Source organism: Python bivittatus, unplaced genomic scaffold, assembly GCF_059951505.1.
Source record: "Python bivittatus isolate LINGU-HERP-01145 unplaced genomic scaffold, Pbiv_v1 ctg000580_np1212, whole genome shotgun sequence".
Taxonomy (NCBI): domain Eukaryota; kingdom Metazoa; phylum Chordata; class Lepidosauria; order Squamata; family Pythonidae; genus Python; species Python bivittatus.
In genome coordinates, this window is record NW_028277087.1 from 9,573,424 (window position 1) to 9,599,882 (window position 26,459).

Genomic DNA, 26,459 nt, shown 5'->3' on the forward strand with positions numbered 1-26,459 from the left:
AAAAGCAGCCCGCCTGGCAACGGGGTCCGGCCGCCCAGGCCAATGGGAGGCGAGGAAGGGACGCAGCGGCGCTTCCACGCCGGAGCCGGCGGGTCGCGGGAGGCGGGCGCTTGACCAGCGCTTCGGCAGAACTCCATCTCCCAGAAGCGACTGCGGCGGCTCCAGCCCATCTCTCTGGCTCAGGTGGGGTGGGCTGGGTAGCTGAGCGCGGCTGGCGCTGCTGGCGCTTGGACGGGCTCTGCCTGGGCACTGCCGGTGGCTCGGCTGAGGCTCCGCCCGAGGAGCAGAAGTTTCGGGGGGGGGGGCGGAGACCCGGGGTTCTGGGGAAGGGAACGGAGGCCGAGGTCCTCTTGCCCAGGCGCGCCTCGGGAAGCCTCTGCCTACTGGCTGCCCTTCCCCCGTTCCTTGCGGACAACCTCGGAGGCGGAGAGCTGCTTCAGTGGGGCGGGACTTGTCGCCGCTCGACCCCGCATCAGGACTTTCAGCGACCGAGCCGACTTCTTGCCGTAATTTTCTCGCCGTGCCCCAAAACTGGCAGTTTCGCAGGGGAGGCTGCTGGCGTCGCCGCCTTCAACGTGTAACCTGCCCTCTTAGCTTCTTCCCTCTTCGGTCTATCAGAAGAAAGAAAGAAAGAAAGAAAGAAAGAAAGAAAGAAAGAAAGAAAGAAAGAAAGAAAGAAAGAAAGAAAGAAAGAAAGAAAGAAAGAAAGAAAGAAAGAAAGAAAGAAAGAAAGAAAGAAAGAAAGAAAGAAAGAAAACCCCATCAGGAAGAAAAGGCGAGATAGCCTCGCGATGCCCTCTGATCCGTAGCGTCAAGGACTGTCCCCAAAGCTGATGCTCCCTACTTTGCATTTTTCCTTCGCTGACTGAAGAGCCCGTTCCAGCCCCGCGGCTGGAGAAGGGGATTGGGCGTCCGCCGTTCCTGGGTCAGCCATGGCCACGGCGGAAGAAGGCCAGCCCGGATTCCGATGGGATAACTGGAAGGCTTGGGCTACGCTTTCCACGGCCGAATTTGCTGTCATCCTCATCTTAGCGGCCGGGCTCGCCCACTTCGTAATTCGCGCGGACGGGGAGCGAGAAGGGGATGAGTGGCGGGGTTGCGGCGGGTTGGCTTCTCTGGAGAGAGTGAACCAAAGCCTCCAGCTGGCCGCGAAGCGCTGGGAATCTTGTCGAAATCACACGGTAGGTCGGATTATGACCGGGGGGGTGGGAGTTGGAGAAGGGAGCGGTCCCCGGGCTTCTGCAGCCCAAAGGGAGCGTGCAATTGGTAAAGCGAATGGCAGTCCTGCTTCCGCTGGGTTTATTCTGCGTGCCTTTGGCCTGACTTCTCTGTCCGTTTCCTTTTCCAAAAGTGCCAGGCTGAGGCGTGTTATGATGCGCCCAGCTAATTAATTGCATGTCTGAACATAGCTGTCCCCCGTATGCTCAGGGTCAGGACGTTTCCGAGAAGTTTTAAAAATGGCATTTTTCTGTGCAGGCTTACTCAGAAGTAAGCCCTAGTAAGGTCACTGGGGGACTTAGTTCCACAAAAGTGTGCAAAGAAATCTAACGTTTTGCTTGCTGGATGGTAAGGATTTTCATGGGAAAGTTGGAATGCGGGTTTCCTTGCTATTTGCTTTTAAAACAGAAGTCGAAAGCATTGAAATGCATCTCTAACGAAATGCCATCCAGCCTCGAATAATCATTAGTTTGCCACTGGAGGTGTATTGTTTCCAAATCCTTTAAAGAATTTGGAAATCGTGGAAACTGTGGCACTATATAAGGCGTTTCGTATTTCCAGCTTGAAAAATGGAGATGCTGAATCTTGACTCTCAAATTGAAGTGGATCAGTTCGCTTCGGACAGACTTTATGGCATCATGTACCACACGCCGCAGGGAGGCAGAACAGCGTCTCCATAATTGCTTCATTTAGTTTCTATTTCTCGTAAAACTCCAGGGTTGGGCGAGGGGGGAGGAATGAATGACAGGTTTTCCTTCTAATCACAAGAAGGTATTTATCACGAGCTCACCAATCACTGTGCAGCTTGCAAATCTCAGCTGATTTTGGACTTCGAAATCCCAAACCCCATTGCTTGCAAATCCAAGTAATTTTGGACTTCGAAATCCCAAACTCCAATTATTTTGAAGACGTTTTCTGAGGCACAAACAAAGCAAATATAAAAAGAGCCAAGTCCAAAACTTTTCTTCCTATAATGTTATAGTCCTGTAAAGTCCTTTAAAACTGAAATTTCATATGCATTACCTCTATCAAATCTCTAAAAAAAGTAATCCAAACCTGCTTCCTTCAGAAAAACTGTGGGAATTTGGACAGGGATTATGGCTCTGAAGCAAAACAGAAAAACTCTGTGACAGCAGTTGGTTGCAGTCTCATTTCAGTAGTCTCAGGTAAAGGCTACCTTGCCAAATGGACAATTGAGAAAAAAGGAGCAGAGGTGTCAGTGAGGTTGCCTATCCTCCCCCCCAAAAAAAGTTTGAAGGAAGTGGGGAGAAAAATCTCTGGTGTTACTGTGTTAAAGGAGAACTCTCAGCAGCCAAGAGAGGTCTGTTTCTATGGGCAGGGGACCATGGATTATTGAGTCTTTGTTGGAAAGGAAGAAGAGAACATATTGGGAAGAGGCATGTTGAGCAGATTCTTGTAACAAGCACATAACAAATCTCTTGTTTTAAGCATTTTAAGGACACACCTCAAAATTGCAGCAGCAGCAGCAATATTATCATCATCATCATCCCATCTTTTTATATATATAACTCAAGATGGCAAACATAGCTAATACTCCTGCCTCCTATTTTCCCCACAAGAACCTTGTGAAGAATTTTTGTCCTGCGAAAGCCAGCCCTGATCTGGGCATAAGGGCCACTTAACAGGCATGGAATTGGGACAAAATCTCTGTGAGACACAGTTGCACTCAGCACCGATGCAGAAAACCTCCTCCTCAATAGATCAGTGGATCATCTTTGAAGTTTGCTTGTAATGAGGGTATTCTCTGAAAGGATTGGATGTTTTCTTTCTTTCTCCCTCCCCCCCGCCCCATCTGCTGCAGAGAATGCTAGAAGCCAACACATCCAGCCTGAGCTTCCAGGTGGCTCAATTAAAGACCCGGTTGCATCTGAAAGAATTAGAAAATAAAGTTCTAGAAGGTGAGAAGGGGTTTCTTTTTGCACTTCCCAACCCAGTGCAACATTGGAAAGAAATTACATACGGGAGGTTAGGGACTCAAAAATTGCTCAAAAATTGAGCAGAATGGAACCAAATTTGGCAAGAGGGGAGAAGCTGGCAGAAGAAAGATTGAGGTGGAAAATGGGCTGGCTCCAGCCAGGGGCTGTGGGGGAAAATGTCCCAATGCATATGGGAGCAGGAGGGGCAGTGGCTCAGAATATTGAGACTATTCCAGCTTCTCTCCTGGTCACATGACCCAGAGCGGAACTGCTATTAGAAAGGATTCCAAAAGCCAAACTCTGGATCTTTTTCTTACTTATTTTTTTTGTATAAGAACAAAAACCACTCTATTTATGAGGATGTGATTTCAGCTTCTGAATGGGCTCCTATTCCTTATGGTTGCATTGCCCAACCTAGTGCCGTCCAGATGTGTGGACTGAAATACTGTAATTCCACTAGTAAACTCAGTTTTATAAGGCTACAAATTTTAACTGGTTAATTCTTTAAGCGTACACTAACAAGATGCCCCAATTAATGGGGGGAATCTTTTTTGAAATAAATCTTTGAATTGCCGAACGTAATTGCTCATAGAAAGTGCAGATAGGAGGTTGCCATGAAAAGAGGCATCTCCTCTCTTCACACAGAATGCCTCTTTCAGGCTGATGCATACATTTGCTAAAACGAGGATTAGAAGATGGGGAGGAGCAAAGAGATTTGATTTACAAAAGGATCTTTTCTGGGATGATGGCAGAAAATATTTCATACCTGGTGAGTTGCTTTGGGGGTTATAATAGTTCCTCTGTTTTTTTCTTCCCTCTGGCAGATGAACTTGCGCTCTTGAAAAATTGGACACAGAGGCTTCAGGATTTAAAGTAAGAAAATTTTGCATCTAATTTATGGATGATAGGGCCATTGGGGTGGGGTATGGTTCTGTAGTCATGGTAAAGATCAGACTAAGTTTTGATCAATATTGAATCCTCTGAGTTATGTTCTGTAATTAATTAGTTTACTAATTCATTAATTAATTTAATTCATATACTGTAACTGCTGAACTGGCAAATGGCCCTCAGAGAAGTTTTTAATTCATATACTGTAACTGCTGAACTGGCAAATGGCCCTCAGAGAAGTTTACAAATATCTAATCAATAACAGGATCAAGACAATAATAAAGGCGACATGCAGCTATTTTTTAAATCAGGTTAGCTGTTCAGGAGCATCTGTGGGAGTGGTCAAAGAAGCCCCACCCCTTTTTTACATGGGCCGTGGGGCTTCGATCCTGCGGCTGCCATCTTGGCTTTTTTGACCCCCCTCCCCCATACAGGATGCCCTGTAGCCATTCATTTAATCAGCGCAAACTCTTCTCTGCTGGTTGATTAACAGCAGGTTTGCTGACTGACTTTCTGTCTCTATTATAGCAACCACCAGAAGGAGATCATTGGTCATTTGCAGCACTTACCAAGGCAATTGCCTGGCAGTGGCCACCGAGTCCATCTCCACTTTGGCCTAGCATCCATGCTGTTCACCACTATCATCATCCTTTGGGTTTAAGAAGCACAAGTGGACGTTACATGGCACAACGTGAAAATAACCAATGCTTTGCTTTTTCATCTCAGCGGCCTCCTTGGTGCAGTTTGATGCCATATCTAGCATAGCGTCTGGGGGATAAGGTGTTATGTAATCTAGATCAGTGTTTCTCAACCTTGGCAGCTTTAAGATGTGTGGACTTCAACTCCCAGAATTCCCCAGCCAGCCAAGCTGGCTGGGGAATTCTGGGAGTTGAAGTCCACACATCCTAAAGCTGCCAAGGTTGAGAAACACTGGTCTAGAATACAGTGGTGTCTGCAGCATATGATTAAAAAAAAATGAATGTGGCCACAACAGTACTGTAGCGATCTGCCACCCGCTGATCCCAAATCCAGTAACTTTCCTTGCAACCAGTATTGATTCAAAAGAAAGTTCATTTATTGAGAACAAGTGTACAGTTCCAAAGCATTGCTAAGATTGAGCCTGAGCACCAAAAGTTGTTTTTCTTACTTTTCCCTCCTTCACCCCCCTTACCTCCTGGTCTCCTGATTCCCTTCCTGGTGCGACCTTGAGCATGCCAGCGCCTGTGATAAGGAGCCATCTGCTTCTAACCGTTTCCCATTCCTTCTCCGCTCCCCCCCTCACTTTTACAATGGCAGAACCGCAGCATGTAAAAAGCAATTGCTAAACTAGCCAAGATAACAATCTACTATTAAATCTTGCGAGGATTCTGACAAGTACAATCAAAGCTCCATTTTTTTTATTTGTAACACCACGTGGCCACCATCTTGATCATTTTGACTGCAGACATCCCTGCTATGATAACTAAACTATGGAGCAAGATCTTGATAAGTGTGTTCAAGGAGTATCCAACAAATGCACATTTCTTATCCCAACGATGTGATTCCTCCCCTTATATCCCCCCAAACGTTAAGTGCAGCTTGAGTTCTTGTTTGTACTAGAATTTAGTGAAGGCAAAAAGTATTTTTACAATACTTCATTCATGCTCAAGTCTGTACACAGACCTAGGAAGGAAATGGATCTCGGTTGTGATTTCTTATCAGGCCGTTGAGATTTAAATTTTGTTACATGTAATTTCTGCCTCATGTTTGGATTAAAAAAAAAAGCGTTAAAGTTTGCATGCACCTTGGTGTGCATGTCATCTAACCTGCACAATTTTACCTAACGTCTGCGTGGTTTGCACCTTAATTGTCTTTGTATGTTATTTTCACTCTCGTTTGCACATCGGCATTTATTTTGCCCTTTGCATTATTTTGTATCAAAAAGCGGGTGACAAATTCAAATAAAACAGACAAAAAGTGTTCTGTGCCTTCTTGAAGAGAAGTGTTTTGCAAAGTTTAGGGATGTACAAACTTAAAAGAAGATGGTGTTTCAGGTTGCACGAGAGCTTGGAAAGTGCAGAATTAAGTAGATTCCCCCAAAGATGCTAACCAAATGAATTCCCAGCCCCAAATTGTGAGACAGCCATCCTAGCATGTCCAGATTTTCCCCACATCAGAAACCCCAAAAGAAAAAAGTGTCCATCCCAAGATACTTATGTAGCCAAACAATCACATTAAAATGCTGTCTTGGAACTGAATTGCTGTCATGATTGATTGATTGATTGATTGATTGATTGATTATGTGGCAGCAAGCTGGTGTTGACTCTTAGTGACCACATAGAGACCTTCTCCAGGAGGATCTGTCCCCAACCTGGTCCTTCAGGTCTTCCAATGGTGTACCCATCACTGCTGTTACTGAGTCCATCCATCTTCTTGTTCATCCTCTTCTCTTTCCTTCCCCCTGTCCCAGCATCATGGACTTCTCCAGAAAGCACAGCCATAATTACAGTACAGAACCTTAATTTGGCCACAGTGAGGAGGCTGGTATGGTACTCTTCTTACAATTTTAGCATGGGACATGTAAAGAGAAGTGATTGGTGGACTTCCCCAAACATTACCTGTGGGGGAAAAGAATCACTACTTGCTCTCCTTAACGTGGGGTGCAGAGGGGTTAGGCAGTACTTGGAACAACACGCTGACAACAGGCTCACAGGTTGCAGGCGCAGAAGAAGGGGTGAAGCAGAGGGACTGATCAGTAATGGGCATCTTCAACTGGTGCTGAAAGGGAGTGGTGGGGCTGGAGTCCAGTTCTGCCCTTGTGGCCAGCAGCTCTTTAGAAGCATCCTGGTGACACCCATGAAACCAGAATGGAGTGGGCAAAATAGCCCTGCACTCCCAAAGTAACAAAAACAGTAAAAGTTCAGCCACACAAGCCTTTTGTTGGAAGAAGCAACAGCATCAACCCTTCAAAGTGGACCAGGTTACAAAACAGGCCCAGCAGGGTTTCCAAGTATACTCTCTTGTCTGCACCCAACGGACTTGTCAAAGAGGATCCAAATGATCGTTTTGCTATGTTTATTGATAAGTTAGTCACTGGCCCTAAGCCCTGGGGGCCCAGAAGCCCAGAATAAAGCCACAGAACCTTATTCTGGATCCCTGGAGTACATGTCAGTTACCAGCACTTAAAAATATGTGTGCAGAGCAGTATACAGTGGTGCTTAAAAGTTTGTGAACCTTTTTGAATGTTCAGTATTTCTGCATAAATATGACCAAAAACGTGATCTGTTCTCCATGCAAGTCCTAGAACTAGATAAAGAGACCCAATTAAATGAGTTGAAAACTTTATACTTGTTTATTTATTGAGAAAACTGATCCAAAGCTATATATTTGTAAATAGGCAGTTACTTAGCAACAAGGTAAAGATAAGAGTGAGACCTCTTTTTTTTTAAATACTAAACCCTACAACAACTTCTTGTGATGGGAGCTGTTTTGATCAGTCTTACTCGTCCTTGAGATATCAAGTCTCCTTGGTACCCTGCTATTTCCTCCTAGATCAAAACGGGCCTTCATTTGCCCTTTTTATCCCTACTTACTGTACTTTAAAATTTATGCTTGCTTTAAAACTAAAAAGTGCTATGCAAGCAATTGTTCAGAGGTGCTGTGAAAGCAATTTCAAAGGTTTTCTCTCTCTGGTTGCATTTCATTGCAAGCAGGTTTGTTTTAAACACTAGACATTTCTTCCGTAATTGTACTAAGGTAGAATAACAGAATAAGCCCGTCCAAATTTTTTTCTAAACAAAATCAAGGCAGGGTTACTTTGAATTTCTTCCTCGCGCTTCCCTCTTTCTCAGTACTTTGTCACTAATTCTGCAAGGCCCCCTGCCCAGTCCTGAACGGCTTGCTCCTTCCGCCCCCAAGTCAGTGCTACATTCCTTTACAAGCAGAAAACTTTTCAAAAGAGAGCTAAATAAATCTCTGTAAAAGTCAGTTTTAGTGCTCGTTCAGAAGAAAGCTAAACCCGCATATACAAGGTGCCTGGATAAGACTTGACAAGAGTATTAGAAAATGGAAGTCAAGCTTTATATGGGAAGATGCCTCTGTGGACACTCAGTGACCTGCTTCTTATACAAAAAGGCCAAAGAGCAGGGAGGGCAATGCCCAGTGACTGGCAGGGAGGGGACACTCCTGCAGCAGCGGCCAATAGCTGAGCAGATCCCGACCTGGACAATATCAGAACCACGTCATCAGTTTAACCACTGTAAGTTATTGTTTTCACCCTTTCTTCATGGTTTTGTCAAAGAGAGGTCTCTGCCACTTCAGGAAACAGATTCCAGAGCGGTGTTGGGTTTCTTATCCAGCAGGTTGCCCTGATGCACGGGTTGTTGCTATGCTCCATCAGGTCACAGTGACTCTGGATAAAAGCTCTCCCAGCTGTCCCATCTCTGACTGCATCATGCAACTCCTGCACGATCGTAGCCCATTTTCTATGAAGAACTCCATCAGCTGTCATCCTGCATCACTGCAGGTTCCTAGTGCAAAATTTCCAACCATTTTCAATTCAGGTTCCTCACCAACTTTTGCATCAAAGCAGCCAATAATTTTTAGGACATCCTTCTTTGGTACTTGATCTATTGTTGCGATCTTCCCTAGAATTCCTCAACCACTTTGTCTTCAGCCTCCATCATTAATGCATACATTTGTATAATCAAGAAATGGAGTGGCTGTCCTTGAATCCGAATGGAAATGGTTCTGTCACTGGTCTAGTTGCATCCTTTTACATGTGCATTGATACATTTGGGGATGACAACCACTACTCAATTTTTCTGCGTGTTTCATCCCAGAATAGAAGCTTTTGAATTGGTCTGATTAGAAATGCCCCATTGCTGTCCACTTACTGCTAGAATTTCTATTCTAGTCCATGTCATTCTGCTTTAACAATATCCAGCCTTCCTTAGTTCATACTGCGGACATTCCACGCTCCCACCCTAAATGTTTGCAGTAAGGTTCCAGCTTTTCTTTGAATTCCGGCTACATCAGCAACTGGACTTCTTAAGGCAGGCTGGCTGGGGAATTCTGGGAGTTGAAGTCCACCCGTCTTAAAGTTGCCAAGGTTGAGGAACTCTGTCTTAAGGCTTTGATCCAGTCACATCATACTGCCTAGATCTATTTGATAAAACTCTTCGCTCTTCCCCAGTAGCCACTTGCGTAGTTACCTCCAGACCTGGAGATCTCATCTTTTAGCCACATGACCTTCTTTCATTCTGAGCTTCTTACCATGTGTTTTCTTCATCTACGTAGCTTGCCACGGCTTTCTTCTTCGTCGTGCCCCTGCTGAGGGAGTTGCTGCATCCTTGCCTGGGGCTGCCTGGTGTATGTTTTTCATGTGATGTATTCCATCTTGGTCCTATGCCAAGAGTGACTGCACCACTGCCCTCAACCAGGGGCTTGCCCTGTCACAGGGCCATCTTTGGATATCGGTGACATCTGCACGCTCCCCCACAGTTCCCCACATCCTGCTGATGCTGCTGCTCCTGGTCTGTGACTGGTTATTTGTTAGGGTATATCTTGCATATATCACAGCTAGCCTGTGTACCTTGGCCAGCGTGGGTACTGTTCCTCGAGCTAAGGCATAAGGAGGCCCAGGCTGGGCCTTTTTGAAACTGGACCGAGACCCTGGGCAAATGTGCCTGCAGTCAGGGCTCAGCAGCTGCTGTTTACCATCACCCTTGGCAGTTTGCAAAGAGGTTGGCATGACTAGGGGCGGCACACAGGTTCAGAAAGCATGACTCCTTGCCCTTCTAGGTTTACAGTCTAAAATTGGCCAAAAGCGAAACAAAGGAATTGCACTCTATGCCCTGGATGAAAAAAGCAGAAAAAATATCAGTTATCGCTTAACAAAGGAGGGGCTGATTCTCTGGGCGCTTCCCCAAAGATGCTCTTTCTGGCAGATGCTAGTCTGCTCGTAGCTGAACATATTGCAAAGAACACCATTGTGGTCTTTTTATTGTGGTTTGTGGTAAGCCACAGATGAAGGGTTTCTCTTACTTCGGGGAGGCCCACGCAGAGCAATTTTAGCAAACAAAGAGCAGGCAGAGCTCTCAGTACGTCGAGACAGCGAGCAGTGGTAAGAAACCCCGGCCCACCTGAGCAAGCGATGGATCCCTCGGCCACGCGAGCCACGCTGAAAGTGCTGGGTTTGTGTGCCGTGTTGCTGCTCCTGGTGGCTGCGGTGACCATCTCGGTGGCTGTGATGGTGAGGCAGTCCGAAGTGGCCCGCCAGCTAAAAGGGTGCCAGGAACGGGCATCTAACGAGACGGCAGCTCTGACATCGCGGGTGGCCGAGCTGGAACAGGAAAGAACCAAGCGAGAAAAGCAGCTGGAGAAATTGGCACAGAGGGAGAAAGATCTGCAGAAGCAACTGAGCCAGGCCAAAGAGGGCAGGAAGAGGGTCAATGCTACCTTGATGGGCTGCTTGGACAAAATGGTATGTGCTGGGGGGGGATGATATTCGGATGGGGTGGCAAATGGGAATGCTGGTTATTTGCATGGTGGCTAAAGACCTAAGAGTATAGAGCCCTGCTGCATCAGCTTAAAGCAGTGTTTCTCAACCATGGCAACTTTAAGATGTGTGGACTTCAACTCCCAGAATTCCCCAGCCAGCCTTGCTGGCTGGGGAATTCTGGGAATTGAAGTCCACACATCTTAAAGTTGCTAAGGTTGAGAAACATTGGGTTAAAGGGAGCCTTCCCTAAGCTATTGCCCTCCAGTTGTGCTGAGACTACAACTCCCCAAATTCCCATCCACTGTGCTGGGAATTCTAGGATTTGTAATCCCAAAACAAGCAGGGGGCATCCAATCCAATCCAATCAGGGAAAGTAGGTCTGATCCAGCAACCTTCCAGCTGACTATGAGGATAGCAATTCTCCATGCCTTCTGTACTCATCATATTGATAGTTGCCAGTGTTTTATAATAGTGTGATAGACTGCTGCTGTATAGGGAGGTTCTGTTTTAGTGTCCATGGCTAATAGACACTGACAGATCTCCAAAAATAGCAGTAGCCCATTTGGTTTAGTGATCATCACCATAACATACCAAGGGAAGGACTTTTAGTTTGTCCATCTTGAATTTACAGCCTCCCAAGTTCTGTGGGTTCCCATTTAGCAAGCCAATCGGGGGCTGGATGGGTGAATGAAAGAACCAAGTGCTCCAAAGGAACTTCAAATTTAAGATTATTTCTTTAATTCAAAAGTATAGATATTGTTTTTGTGGCCTTGTTTTGCTTTAGTGTGTCAGCATTTTTAATTACAGTTGGAGGCTTTAAAAGTTGGAATTGGCCCAGGCCAGCCTGGATCTGAAAGTCCCTGCCACTGAGTGGGATGTTCCCCTTTTAACTGCTTCTCATTTGCTTTTCTGCCAGTGGTCAAAAAAGTCAACATCATGACCACAATGGTGTCTTTGAAGCTGTGCCAATTTTTTATGTGCTTCAGTGGTAACGTCATGGCCGCCATCCTGACCTTTTTGACCACACCTTGCACCCAGCCTTGCTTCCTGCCACATTAAAACCTCCTGAACTTTTCTCCTTACCTTGATGCCCTAATCCTCCCTCCCTCCCACTTTTCCAAGGCTGTGATTCCAAATAAGAAGCTGGAGATTCTCCACCTGTTCTGGAATCAGGTCAAACGAGCCTTGGGAAGTGATGAACCAGAAGGCTGCAGAACTCCAGGCACGCTAGATGGCAGCAAGGGTGAGGTTTTTCAGGGTCTCCTTGCTGCCATGTCAGACTCCTTTAGAATTCTGTAGCCCAGATACAGCAGCCATAAATAAGCTCTCCTTCTAGGAGGTATCTCAACAAGGGCTGGCTGGTCATCAATGAAGAATGCTCCTGCATTGCAGATCTGCATTAGGCAATCATTTGGACTAGATTAGTGTTTTTCAAACTTGGAAACTCTAAGATGTTGCTTGCTGGGGAATTCTGGGAGCTGAAGTCCACACATCTGAAGTTCACACACAGCTGAAGTCCACACAGCTGAAGTCCACACATCTTCAAACTTTAAGATGCTTGAAAAACACTGTTTTGTTTTTGAAGTTTGAAAAACACTGGCCTAGATGATGTTTGTACTATAGCAGCTGCATAGAAGAATCTTGAACTGTCCCAAAGAATCCTGCCATTGCAGCCTTTTTGCAAAGACAGCGCACATCCCTTGTTTAGGAAACCTATTTTTAAAACAGTAGGTGAGAGAGCAAAGCCGTCATAAAAGTGGAGGCCACAACTGCTTATTCCTAGCCTGGTACAGACACCCTCGGGAGCCTTTTTCAAGCAAACCTATAATTTGGCACCGCCTCCAGGTAGTCACTAAAAAGAGGGCAGTCCCATTTTAAAAAGACTAAAAAAGAAAAAATTCTCGGCCAGCCCCAGCTGGAAGGAAACGCAGTTCCAGAAGGAGATTGCAGGCCTGCATCAATTAAAAGAAGTATAAACAGACATAGTGACCAAGTTTGCGGAGAAAAACAAGGGCCGGGCAATAAGTGTTGGCTGGGAAAAATCAATCATCTTCCTTCGTTGTTTTCCAAAGCTGCTGCGTACGGTCAGAGATGGAATAATGTGCGAAACAAGCACTCACTAGCCTTTCTCTGGGTTAGTCAGAAGTAAAGTTTATTTGGAAGCGTTTGCAAAGGCTGGTGGAACTCAAAAGCTGCAAGCTGGAGTCCACACCTAAACACAGATCTCAGCAATTTTTAAACATCTCTACCCCCGGCCGTAAATCCCTTCTTGTTTCCTCATTGGCTGAAGTACTCCCAAGTTACACTCTACACGACCGCCTACTTCATATTAACCCCCTCCTACAGACCCCTACATACTACATACTACATGCTATATACATTACATGTTCATAGTAAATAGGTGATTAGCTATGCGGGGTGTGGTTTTTGTTATGGTAATGAAGGTTGGGATGGCAAGAGTTCACTCATTCCTAAAAGATCTCTGCTAAGTGTCACTTCGGACAGGTCAAGCCACCCCAAACTGGCTCTGTCTTACCTTATCTCACCCCAGAGAGATTTCCCCCCTCCCTATTTCCTGTGCCCCTTGGGGCTGCTTGGAGGCCCCTTGGTAACCATGGTGATGTCTCCTAGTTTGAGGTAGTTTCAAAAACAAAGGCATGGGCAGCTAGGTATTTAGTATTGCAGCTGCACTCTTAGCATGCTCAAGTTACTATTTCTTTGTCAATAATAACAGATATCTTATCCATCTCTCACAATAAGACAGAGGTAGATCCGGAAGGGATTCTGGAAATGCGAAAGGAGTGGATAGAAATGCATGCCAGCAGGCATTGAAGGCATCTCTTTCTGTTTGCATCCATTTTAATTTGGGGAAAGTTTCCCTGCCCGCGGGTCACTTCCATTAAAAAAGGAAGCTGGCCCCAACCATCAATATTGTACTTATTTATTTATTTATTTTTCAAGTTTGGATATGCCCCCCATCTCCCTATACGAGTGACTCTAGGTGACTCCGTTCCATAGCTCAGAATGGCTCATCTCTGGTCGAGGCTGTCTTCCGTCGGAGGAAGATGGACCTCGTAGTGCATATGTTTAAGTCTTTGCCTGGGGTGGGACGAGAATCACACTTTAGCGTGGAGCACTCTCGGCTAGTCTTTGGGGGAATGAGCGATTCTCTCCGGCTCGCCGAAAACACAGCCTCGTCAGGGGCAGAGAAATAAAGGGGGCAGAGCCTTTCTGTACAGGCTGGCTGGTGCTCTGTCAGGTTCAGCCCAAAGAACTCCAAGAGACGATGCACATACAGTTCTGTTGCGTTTATTAGCTACAACCTCCAGACAGAAAATCTCCCCAACTGAACCCTAGTTCCCAAGCCAGCCAGCCACAACACCGTGAATTCCTTAGGGAGGTGCCAGCCTCATCTTCTTGAACTTCCCACGCTCCTGCTGTGGGCTAAGAACACGCTTATCTCCCTGAGCCTGGCCTTCATAAGTCCATTCCATCACATGCTCTCAGGAAAAAGCCACCCTCCAGCGTGTCCGCCTTGGTCCAAATGGTCAAGATGGCGGATGGGATGGCGTGATGGAAGCTCTGCCTGCTGTTTTGTGTGTGATGCAGAGCTTCCATTGGCTTTCCTGACCGTATGCCCCTGGTCGTAATAAAAAAAAAAAAGGATAGGAGTGGGTGGAGTCATACTGGTGCTGGGTGGAGTCAAAGCCAGTGGAAGGCAGAGGCAGACAAAAGTGGGTGGGGCAAATTTCTTTTTGTTCTACTGTACAGCAGTGTTTCTCAACCTTGGCAAGTTTAAGACGTGTGGACTTCAATTCCCAGAATTCCCCAGCCAGCCATGCTGGCTGGGGAATTCTGGGAATTGAAGTCCACACGTCTTAAACTTGCCAAGGTTGAGAAACCCTGCTGTATGGTATATTGTTTCTCTTTCTTCTTCCCCCCCACCTCCTTCTGCCACTATGATCTTTCCTTCTTTCTCTTTCTCTTTCTCTTTCTCTTTCTCTTTCTCTTCTCCTTTGGGAGAGATCAGAGCAAATCACTTACAGAGGGCTTTTGAAATGGGACTCAGCTCTGTCCAGGTTGTAGCTTGTTTGCTCTGCACAAGCAGAGGAAGGATGCCAATGAAAACACTGGCAAAACCAATGGGTATATTGGGCTTTATGGAATGTCCAAACAATTTAGAAAAGATACAGAACAGTGGAGAGTTTCTAAGGCCCTGTTTCCTGTTATATTAAAGTAGGAAATGTCTAGTTCCTAAACTCCAGGGAGAAATTCAGACCGAGTGAATTTGTGAAGCTCCCTTGATTCCAAAGGGACTAAAATATATTGCATTTCAAGGCGGGGTGTGTTGTGTCCTCCGTACCTACATATCTACTTCCTCCCCGAAGCCAAAATGTGGAGAGATGGTCTTCCAAAGTGAATGTTGGTCAGCTTCAGCATAAAGACATGACTGGCCTTCAGTCTAGCAAAGCCACAAAGACAGAAGCCTCATCATACAGAAAACTTTTTAAAGGGTTTTACTTGTTTCAGATGGACCGGATCCTTAATGTACTGCCTGAGGATGCAGCGGGCAAAGATACAGGAATGCAGACTTGTAAAATAACCAATAATCCTTCCCCCTGCCCTGGAAGGAAGCCAGGTGCTAAAATATACAGGGACAAGCTATAAGCAACTGCTGAACAGACCGGGAAAAGTACTTTGCACAGGCTCAGAGGAAGTAACTTTGTTGTGCAATGTTCTTTCTTATATGCCCCAGGGGATAAAACATGCAGCAACTGTTTGAATGTCAAAGTTTCCATGACCCAGTCAGTTATCGGTATTTGGGTAAAATCAAGCAAATATGGTAACAACCAAACGGGAGAGATCTGGGGAAGATTGTGGCATGTGAATTTACCAGAGTCAAACAACTGTTAACAGCAAAGAAGCGAAGCCCCTTTTTTTAACCTGTGGTAACTTATCCTTGGAGGAAAAGAATGGGATATCTGTGCATGATCAGGATATTCTTGCCCAGAAATAGAAATATCTAGGAATTCTGGGAGCTGTGATTTAATACATATGGAAGGCACCTGACGATGTAACAGATAAAGATGGAGTCACTTCAGCTTAAACTCCATGCAGGTTTTTGGCAATAATATGGACATGGCTTTCCATCACTTTCTTCTGGGATGTTTTTTCACTTCCCAGTCAGGTTTGCAGCCCAGGGATTCCCAAGAAGCTCATAGTCAAGTCCTAACAAGTCCAATCCTGGGGGGCATCTGCTACATGCCATCCTTGCTGTCTATGAGCTATACTAGCAATACCTGCCCCCCTTCCTTATTTTACATCATTAATTTCTGTCTCTCTCGCAGATCCTGTTGAATGCTAACCTATCAGCTCTCCATGATGAAATGTCCACCCTTCAAGCAGAAGGCATGAAGATGGACAGCCAGAACGGTGCCTTGCTAGGTAGAGGGCCAGAGCATTTTTATTTATTTATTTATTTGTCCGCCCATCTTACTGCCATGACTACGAGCAGCTTACAGAGTTAAAAATCCAAAAAACAGTACAAAAACAACCAAAAAAATAACCCAAGGACATTAAAATAAAACTGTTTAAAACCATAAAAAACAATGGGTCGCAAAGTTCTTGGAGAATGAAAAGGGGTTTGTGCAGAGAATAGGTGTGAACTGGTAAAGAACTGCATCCTGGAATATATTATTCCAATTTTGCAGGCTTTCTGCCCTACCTAACAATGGTTCAATTTTCATTTAAAAAATAAAATGGGACACTGACAAGATTCTAAAAAAGAGATGACTGTCTACCATATATCCGCCAGACTAGGCAATGTTGGGGTGGCCAAGAATGGGACACGGGGTGAGGGATCAACTAACATTCCAGGTTACTTAATTCACCCATTTGTGGATTCACACAATACATGGAGCTATAAATGCATGGCATAGGCTGGTTTCACAAAATGTTCAAAGGGACAAAAAAACCCTAACCAAAGTTAGAATCCTAGACCTGAAAGAGGCCACAGAGGCCAATCCCTGCTTAGTGCCGGAAGCCGGATGTGTCCGAGGTCTGTCCAGCCTCTGCTTGAACACCTCCAAGGAAGGGAGTAGAACACCACAATTCCGGCTCCATGAGTGATGCATCTGCTCAATCTCCTAAATGTATTGGGTGAACACAGCCTGTGTCTGAAGGCCCAAGGAATCCTGTAGATGCTGTCACACTTCACCAAGACTAAAGATTTGCTGGGGGAGATTCAAGGACACAGCCAGAGGTGTCTACAGGGAGGGGATCAAAAAAGTCAGGATGGTAGCCACAATTATGTGATCAAAGCCCTTCCTCTTTTTTTTGTGTATGGTTGTGACTGCCATCTTGACTTCTTTGACCCCCCCTCCCTGCAGACACTCCTGGACATGGCTAGTTTTATTACAAATACTAGAAAAGCCATAATTAGAGCAGAGGATGAGCTACTGCAAACTATAAGACAATAGAGATAGATAGATGATAGATAGATAATAGATAGAGATATAGAGATAGATATCCCAAAGTTCAACTCCTTCATCCTTTTTTCCTGCCTAGATGCCCTCATGGATCGAGAGCCAGTTGTTTCTCAGTGAGAGAGATGGCTGACATCTGTACATTGTTATTGTACCAGACTAGCCTGGTCCATGCCTTCTGATCCTGACTTGACTATTCTAGACATCTGTGATGGGACTGTGTCCTATCTATGGGCAGCTCTGGTTTTTCCACAATGCTTCCAGACTTTGGGAAGATTCTTGAGGGTTTCCTTCAGCAGATGGGATCCCCTGGTTGATGTAGCATAGGCTTGGAAGCTAAGCAAAGTTGGGCCTGGTTAGTATTTGGATGGGTGATTTCCAAGGAATACTGGCCTGCCAGTTACACTTGGAAATCAAAATATATCCTGCAGAAAAAGTAACAGCCAACCACTGTATGGATGTGTCCATGAAGCTGCCAGGAGCCAAGCTCAGCCCAAAGGAGATGTTATCTTTATTGGGGTATTTCTTGGCCTTTGGAAATGATCTTAAACCCACTGTGGAGGCGTCGCTTCAGTTTCATGGTTTTCCTGCTTCAAAATGGTAGGAAGCCACCCTACCAATTTTTGGCAGCAGGATCAGAGGTCATTCTGGACACCTCAGTAAAGGGTTTTTCTGTGTTTGTGTGTGCACATGTGTCTTCCAATCATTTTTGACTCCTGGTGATTACCTGGACAAGTCCCTGTGGTTTTCTTGGCAAGGTTTTTCAGAAGTGGTTTACCATTGCCTGCTTCCTAGGGCTGAGGGAGAGAGACTGGTCCAAGGTCACCCAGCTGGCTTCATGCCTAAGAGGACTGGAACTCATAATCGCCTGGTTTCTGGCCTGATGCCTTAACCACTGCACCAAACTGGCTCTAATAAGGGGTTAAGAGAGGCCAAAGTGTCTGTGGAGGCTCAGATCCCTCCTTTGCTTCAGGGGGTCAAAACATCCAACCCAAGTTGGATACAGGGTCCTTGGTTTGAAGTCCATTCCCTTTCCTGTTCCCTGAAGTGCAGATGACCCGCCTTGAAGAGAAACTGGAAGAAGCAATCGGAGCACGAGATGTTGTGGAGGCGGAGAAAGGACACTGTGAAGCCCGGGAGAAGGCGCTCCAAGAAAGCATGTGAGTAAAGTGACTAGCTCTGAGTAGACCCAGAAAGACCCCTCTCTGAACACCTGCAATTCATTTGCAAAAAAAGAATTAGCCACTCGTTCTTTGGAATATTCCCATACTGGAGACACACCACCATAGTAAAAACAACAGAACCACATTAATTTCCCACCAATTCAAATAAAACCAAACCAGAAGGACAGCAGGGTAACAACGACAATGGGACAGCTTAGATTCCGTCAGAGGCCTGGGTGAGCAAATGAGTTTTAGCAGGCCCCAAACTCTTATAAAAGTTGCCATTAGGAAGGGAGCTTTACCAGAATGCCTTCATTAAGAAGACCGTCTCTTGCATCATCACACAAAATGTTCACAAAAGAAAAACTTAAAGAATTTGAATTTGTCTTTTATCCTTTGCCCCAAAGCATTCCATTGCAGAGAACCAGAGCAGGAGATGAAACGCAGATCCATAGATGGTCAGTCTTTTCAGATAGCAGGCACTGTGCTGAGAAGCGTTGTTCTTCCCCCTGCAATATTTAAAAATTGCCAAAATCTCACAGGATTATCTAATCTTCTGAGAATGCAGGAATCTCACGCTGCTTCCTTGCACAGTTTCCTGGGTACACTTGAAATCTTGCAAAATCCCAAGAGAGTACAACCCCATCTTGTGAGATTTCAATGAGATTATCTCCTTATTATTTGGTTTTGCTTTGGAGAAAGAGAAGAAACTAGGTGGACTTTTTGATGTCTGCCTCCTGAAATAAGGACCGTCAAAGCCATTCAAGGCTTTATTGTCAGCTGGTCCTTTGAGAAAGTAGGACATGGGGTGAAGGGGACAGGAAAGGCAATGGAAATAAGGGCATTGAACTGAGTTAACATTGTGCCCCCTTTCCAGCTTCCAAACTGGAAGATAAATAGATACAGTAGATAGATAAAAGACAGAGACATAGAGATGAGAGAGAGAGAGAACGAGAGAGAGAGAGCGCACACGCACAATAGAAGAGAATCTCTGTAGCTCAGGGTTGAACTGTGGAGTCCTTGGTGCTCTCTGAGTTTGGCTGTTTGCTTGTAGACATTTCATTACCCGACTGGGTAACATCATCAGTGCTAGTGAGTGTGGGGTTTGCGGCCTGTTTATACTCAGTAGCTTGCCCCGACAGTTTTGGTGGATAGATATGGATGGATGGATGGATGGATGGATGGATGGATGGATGGATGGATGGATGGACGGATGGATATCTATGTATCAGCAACAGGGAACCTGAAGGTCCTGGGGTGGACCCTGGCATTTCCAGTTCTGTGCATCAGATGGTAGGGAATTCCTTTCTCTACCTAAGAGTTTGATAGGCTGTTGGCTACCAGAATAAGGAATCACAGCTAAATGGGGAAGGGGGAATAATATGGCTATTGGGGTACCTCCAACCCCATAAATGACAGGAGAGTTATAAATGGGGTTGAGTTACTGGCCTCCTTGCAAATTTCCACAGAGAAGGTCTACTAAAAGCCTTGTCTGAAAGTGCAGCTTCTTCTGCCTCTAGCCTGGGGCTGCTGCAGCAATTGAGAGCCAGTGGCGTTTCTGCTTTGGCTGATGCATCTTCTTACCTCTTCCTTCCAGGCACAGCTACCTGGCCGAGATCGCCTCCCTCCAGCACCGCCTGCAAGTCCGCTCCTCCTCTGCCCGCCGCAGGTGCCCCCCGTTCTGGTACTTATTGTGGGGACTGGCAAGTTTTTGCATTCTTTTCCCGCTTGTAAGTTTTGGAGTGGAGAGAGGGGGTCTCTGGGGCAACCCTGCCCAAGGGTGGTGAGAGCCCTAACCAAGAAGAGAAAAATCTGAGAAAGAGCAGTTGGAAAGCAGAGGTCACATCTGGGTTATTTTGATGTCAATTAGTGAGCGATGGCCTCGAAGGGAACTGGAGTCTGGACCTCTCCGCCTGAACTCCAAAGCTCTTTGCAAGGGTTCATTGCAGACTTTTCCCAAGAGTGAGATGTCCCTTTCTCAGAAATCTGCTGTTGGAGGAGGAAAAGAGAGAGAAAACAGTGAACAGAAAGAAAAGGGAAAAAAAGGAAAAGGAAGTGCTAGAAAAAGAGGAAAGGGGAATCAGAAAGAAAAGGATCTGCCCACCAACCCTGGCTTCTGCCCCACCCATCCTTACTTTGGTTTCATCCACCCCTTGCTTCAGCCCACCCACCACCTGATTCAGCCCTACCAATGGACAGAGATCTGCAACAGTTCCAAAGTATTTTGTTTGACAGAAAACCATTTGCCTCCTCCAGGCTGAGTGGAATACAGGTAGTCCTCACTTAACAACCATTCATTTAGTGACAATTCAAAGTTACAACAGTGCTGAACAAAGGGACTTACAACCGGTCCTCGCACTTACAACCATCGCAGCACCCCTATGGTCATGTGATCACGATCTGGGCACTTGGCAACCAGCTCACACTTACAACGGTTGCAGCATCCCAGGGTCATGTGACTGCCATTTGTGACCTTCCCAGCCAGCTTCTGCCAAGCAAAATCAGTGGGGAACTGCACGATTTGCTTAATAACTGCATGATTCGCTTAACAGCCGTGGTGATTCGCTTAATGACCACTGCAAAAAAGGTCATAAAATCAGGTGTGACTCACTTAACAACTGCCGCACTTAACAAAGAATTTTCCAGACCCTATTGTGGTTGTTAAGTGAGGACTATCTGTAAGAAATTCCACATATCATTGAATCAAAGTTGGAGGGGACCACTGAGAGCATCAAGCCCAATCTTCAGGAATCCAAGATCCCACCCACCCCCACACCCTTCCTTCATTTTAGCTCTCCATGTTTTTTTGCTTGTTTGTTAGCATTTTGTCATTTTCATCAAGCAACTGATATACCATTTCTTCTGGATTCTAATCCAACGCCTTTAAACACTACCCCAAAGTGTCTTTTTTGGCCTCTTCTGCTGTCCTTTTATTTTCATTGGTATTGTTGCCATTGTGCGTTCAGAGTTTCCTCTTTTAGAAACTCACCTATTCTGAGCTATTAGTTTCTCCTGCCTTGGAACTCTCCTTATCATTGCTCTCAACTTATGAAAATCTGCTTTTCTGAGGTACAAGATTCACTGTTGACTACACTGGGTTTTAGATTCCCTTAAAATCAAGAACTTCAGCACTTTGTGGCCATTTCTCCCCAATCTCCTTCTACAGGCAGTCCCCGGGTTAAGAACGAGATCTGTTCCTTAGTCTGTCTTTAACTCAAATTTGTATGTAAGTCAGAACTCGTACTTACGAATGGGCTGCCTGTTACTAAAAATGGCTGACAGTGTTCTCCTTCCTCGAGCTGATAAACCGCTGAAGCTGCACAATGTTTTCATGAACCGCTGAAAACAGGCTGTATATCAAAAACGCACAGCTTCAGCGGTTCATGAAAACATTGTGCAGCTTTAGTGATTCATCAACTCGAGGAAGGAGAACACTGTCCGCCATTTTTAGTAACAGGCAGCCCGTTCGTAAGTACGAGTTGTCTGTAAGTCGGACTTTCTTAATCCAGGGACTGTATTTCCATATAATCAACGTAATCCTCCTATAGCTCAGGATCAATTCATATGTTCAGATGTCTTATTCCATGTTAAGACTTGATAGGTGAAAGGTCCTCTTTTAAATTAAACCACGACCAGAGAAGAAGCTTACATTGGCCAAATCCCTGAATAAAGGTGGTGAGAGTGTGTATGTAGGCTAAGTGTGCACGTCAACCACACTGAAATTAATCCAAAATAAAACAGAAGGTTTCAGTGTGCTTCATCATCAGAATATACTCTGCAGATGTTCAGAAAAAGTTTTTAAAATCCCAATTTTGAAGATCTAAGAAGTAATTCCTAATGCATGAGAACAGAGCCACAGATTCTGTTCATAAAGAAGAAACATATTTCATTATATAAGACATCGAACACGGAGGATGTAGTTGTATATATATATGACTTATGAAAGGAAATCCCATTAGAAGAAATGGGATTGACTTCTAAGTAGATATGTACAGGAATGCATTGTAAAGCTGTTTATTCTATTCTGATTTTAATACCAGATAATCTTTTAAATTTATAAATAAACCACCAAAGTTTTTTAGGAGTTATTCACACTTAAAAGAACAGGAAATCAAATGAATTCAGAGAAGGATTTTTAGGTGTTCATTTTTGCTAATATTTTATTTTTTTATAATTGTATAATGATATTTTTAGCTCCATCCTGTACCTTTGTGAGGCTTACTAAGATTTCAGTTTTCCACTTGTATATAAAAAGACAGCGCCAGCCAATTTATGCCATCATAAATTTATTTAAATTACTAAGATCCTGGGAGAATTTACTTTTTTGATTAATTCTATTTTACTTCTTTCTGTTTCATTTTGTCTAAACACATTTCCATTATGTTTCAGGAAGGGCTGATCTTCCTCCTCTAGAGCAACTAACCAGGACCTTGAAAGAGATGGGGACTGATGGAAGATATTTTTCAACCCTTTTTTCCCTACTTTAAAGGATGGGAACAGATAGACCCTCACCAGACTGAAGTGCAATGCAACTCCTGTTATGTTTTCAGGAATGGAGCAAACAAAGAAAAACAGCTAAAGAAGTTGAAAGTGGAGGATCAAAATATGTCAGCCTGAAGTTTTATGCTGAATTAAAATCATTTTTTGCATAGTTGACGATTCTTTCTATAAATTAATTTCACTATTTCAGGTATTGAGATTAGAACAGTGTTTCTCAACCTTGGCAATTTTCAGATGGGTGAATTTCAACTCCCAGAATTCCCTAGCCAGCTGGCTGGGGAATTCTGGGAGTTGAAATCCACCCATCTGAAAATTGCCAAGGTTGAGAAACACTGGATTAGAGGCACACTGGTCTCTGAAAACTGTTTCTCAGCCCTGGCAACTTTAACTTCTGGGATTCTGGGAGTTGAATTCCACACATCTTAAAGTCGCCAAGGTTAAGAAACACTGCTGTAAAGCATCCTCCTCAACCAATGTTCTCCAGATGTTTTGGACTTCAATACTCATAATCCTTAAAATTATGACCGGGGACTATGGATTTGAAATCTAAAATGTTTACAGGACAACAGGAGGGAAAGGCTTGTCTAAAACTTTGGAAAGTTTTAATTGAGGAAAAAACATAACTCAGGTCAATGCAGAAAACACTAGAAACTCTAAACTTATTTGTGCAATGTTTTCCTTTTTTTTAACGTGCAATAATAGAACCCAGAATTCAAATTTTGATATTACTGGATGGAAGATTCTGGACCAAGAAATTAAAAAATAAAATAAAATCCATACTACATATCGTCCATACTTAAATTAAGCAGCTCCTTTTCATATCCTGTTATGATAGCCATTCGTTTAAATGGCCTTAAAAAGGAATTAGACAAATCCGTGGAAGGAAAAATAATTTTCCATCTGATATTATTAGTTATATGGAACCTCCATTTCCAGGGGTAATCTATCTCTCTATACCACTTGCCAGAAGAGCATAGGAATGACAACAAGCTATGGCTTTTCTTTCCTGCTTAGGAACTTCCTATCATTTACTGGGAGAGAGAACACTGAGCCAAACAAACTTTGGTTCCCATTTTGTCGGGTTCTCAGGTCATATTCTCAGGAGTGCAATGCAGGAGCTCTCCACGAGAGGGCAGTGCAAGCTTCTGTGAATCCATTTGGAGCTGAGTCTTACTTCCCTTGTCTGATGGCAGCCAGAAATCTTAAAGAAACGGGAACTGCCTTTGGCTCTCTCAGAAAGCTCATCAGGGATGGGCTTAGATGGGAGACCACCAGGAAGAATCCTAGGGCTGTAGGCTAGACTGAGAAGTCAACAAAACAGCCCAGACAATAGCAAACCAACCCCTGCGGTTGCCAAGAAAAATGCAAGAATATATCCAGTTCAGCTAAACGTTACCTCTTGAACATTCACCAAGAGAGGGGTGTTGTTTTGGTAACCTGAGAAGTGCTCCTTTGAGGATCTGATGCATCCAGAAATTAAACCATGCTTTCTAATTGCTCCCAAAAGGAGCAACTGGGATTGCTAAATTGGTATCAATCATAATGCATCAGTGAACACTTCCACATAGAGACCCTGCCAGCTCCGATCCTTGTCATTGCCCTGTGGAAGTCACAGCACCGTCTGGTCAAAAGGGAAAAGGAAAAACGGAGGGATGGAAAGGGAAGCTTCAGAGATGGGAGGTAATGCAATACCCTTTGGAAAACAAATTCTTCCCACCAGTTCTGGTTTAGGAGCCTAACTACAATTTGTCTGGGCTTCTAAACCTTTTCATAGTCTCACAAGAGGCCAAAATTCCTCTATGGAAGTTTTTCCTGAAAGGGAGACATGAAAAGAAGGGAAGCTAAACTCACCTTACTGCTATCCTGACCTGTTTTTTTCGTTCATTCATTCAGTAACTAAAGCAAAAACTGAGGGAGCAGATACTTCAGGGGTAACAGCACTCCATGGAAGGTGACCTCTATTAGCTGGCCTTTCAAAGAGGCTTTATTGGGAGATTTCTCTCAGTTTGGTTTCAAAATACTCATGACAGTTCCTTTCTCCCCTGCTAAGTTAACAGCCTCTCCATCCATGAATCGGCAGAAAATTATCCTCTCCTAAAAGCAGCTGCCTCCTTGCTGTCCCTGTCATGTCTTTGCTGCTCTCCCTGCTGAAGGCTGCTGTCCTCATTCTGTGTGTGCAATGCGTGATAAGCAAAGTGATTGGTTGATTCTTCTGGCTTTGCTGTCTTCCCTCTTCTTCATGTCAGCAAGTGGCAGGAAAAACACCATCCAATCACAGAGCTGTAAGGTGAAAGGGGCAGGTCTGTCCTTTATCTCTAGGATCCTTCCTTCTATACCCCGTTTTGCCATAACCCAAGTTGGAATTGGAAGAGACCACCAGGATCAGATGGCCCAATCTCTGCAATCTGCACTAAAACCACTTATTTATTTAGTCCAGTGTTTCTCAACCTTGGCATCTTTAAGTTGTATGGACTTCAACTCCCAGAATTCCCCAGTATGCAGTTTTTGGAGGGTTTGAACACCAGGAGATGAAGGAATTAGCTATCTTGTTCACAACCACAGTGGAGTCTTTTAAAGGACTCGCAAACCTCACTTTCTAATCACTTTTGGAAATTGCCTATCAACCATCTTAAAGCTATCAGACACCTTCAGAACAATAAATTTGAAAAGTCATAATTGGGTGAGTTTATCTTCAACTCTGCACAAAAGAAAAATTAATTATAAGCTTAAGAAAAAGAATTTGAAATAAACAGCAAAAAGCTAAATAAGATTTTGATTTAAGAAAGTTATAAACAGGTTAAGGATCTAGATAAATTTGGAATATTGTCTTTTACTATAAGATTTTGAAATTAACTATAAAAAATAAACAGCATCTCGTGGGAAACAGATTTATTTTGGCTATCTTGGTTATTGTAAGTCATAATAAAGATGTGATGGTTTTAAAAACTGGACACTAGAGGGGACTAAAGCAGAAGGAAAAAAATACAAGCCTGTTTTTGATGTCAGTTATTACTGGGACTTACAAAATGACATAAAATGTTATAACTTTGGAAACATTAAAGGAGATCTTTAAAGAATGGGACCAGAAATTAATAACTACAATATCAACACTGCCAATGATGTCTGTTTCTATGGATAGATTATATCTAAAAGATGTTAATGAAGGAATGACAGATGTGGAACAAATTTTATCTGACAAGACAGAGAGAGTACCGAAAGTGGAACTACAAATGACAGCCAAGAGAATGATTTGGAAAAGGATGCTTTACTGGATATACAAAAGAAACTGGCTGAAGTTTTAAAAATTAAAAGGGAAATACAAATGATAAATGAAGAGAATGACCTGGAAAATGTTTTCTTATTAGATCTACAAAAGAGGCTTGTTAAAGCCTTGAAGAAATCTGTATGATGGGATAAAGAAGAATTGAAGCAAAATCGAATACTATGACAATATTTGATTGTATTAAAGATTAAGACTGCTAGAAGTAAAAGGATGGAATATAAAATTGGTTTATTTGATCAAGGTTAAAATACAGCAAGACATTTTTTTAAAAGTTCTGGCAACCTTTTTGGAATTTTTGCTGACACCAGGATTGAAAAGTTGATGTTTTAGGGAATTGCTTATAGATAGAAGATGGGATATAGGATGAAGAGATATCTGTTTGTAACCTTATAGGGGATAAAGAGTTATTAAATTTTTTATACTTCTTGTGATGAAGGTTGGAAGTCACTTCTTTATATATTTATTTTCTTTTTATTATATTCTTTCTTTTCTTTTTCTTCTTTC

At 44.0% G+C, this 26,459-nt stretch overlaps 2 protein-coding genes across 2 annotated transcripts; both read left to right on the top strand.

The window, feature by feature from the left end:
• Positions 1-286: 286 nt before the first annotated feature.
• Positions 287-6,002, top strand: LOC148214664 (uncharacterized). The gene is made up of 4 exons (XM_088149545.1): positions 287-1,181; positions 3,041-3,137; positions 3,980-4,028; positions 4,572-6,002. The coding sequence occupies exons 1-4, from the start codon at positions 933-935 to the stop codon at positions 4,702-4,704; spliced, it is 528 nt and encodes a 175-aa protein (XP_088005671.1). The 5' UTR covers positions 287-932; the 3' UTR covers positions 4,705-6,002.
• Positions 6,003-9,917: 3,915 nt separating this feature from the next.
• Positions 9,918-19,959, top strand: CCDC194 (coiled-coil domain containing 194). Its single transcript, XM_025172965.2, has 4 exons — positions 9,918-10,506; positions 15,873-15,969; positions 18,058-18,169; positions 19,770-19,959. Exons 1-4 carry the CDS (start codon positions 10,177-10,179, stop codon positions 19,957-19,959), a joined length of 729 nt encoding a protein of 242 aa, XP_025028733.1. The 5' UTR covers positions 9,918-10,176.
• The last annotated feature ends 6,500 nt before the right edge of the window (positions 19,960-26,459 follow it).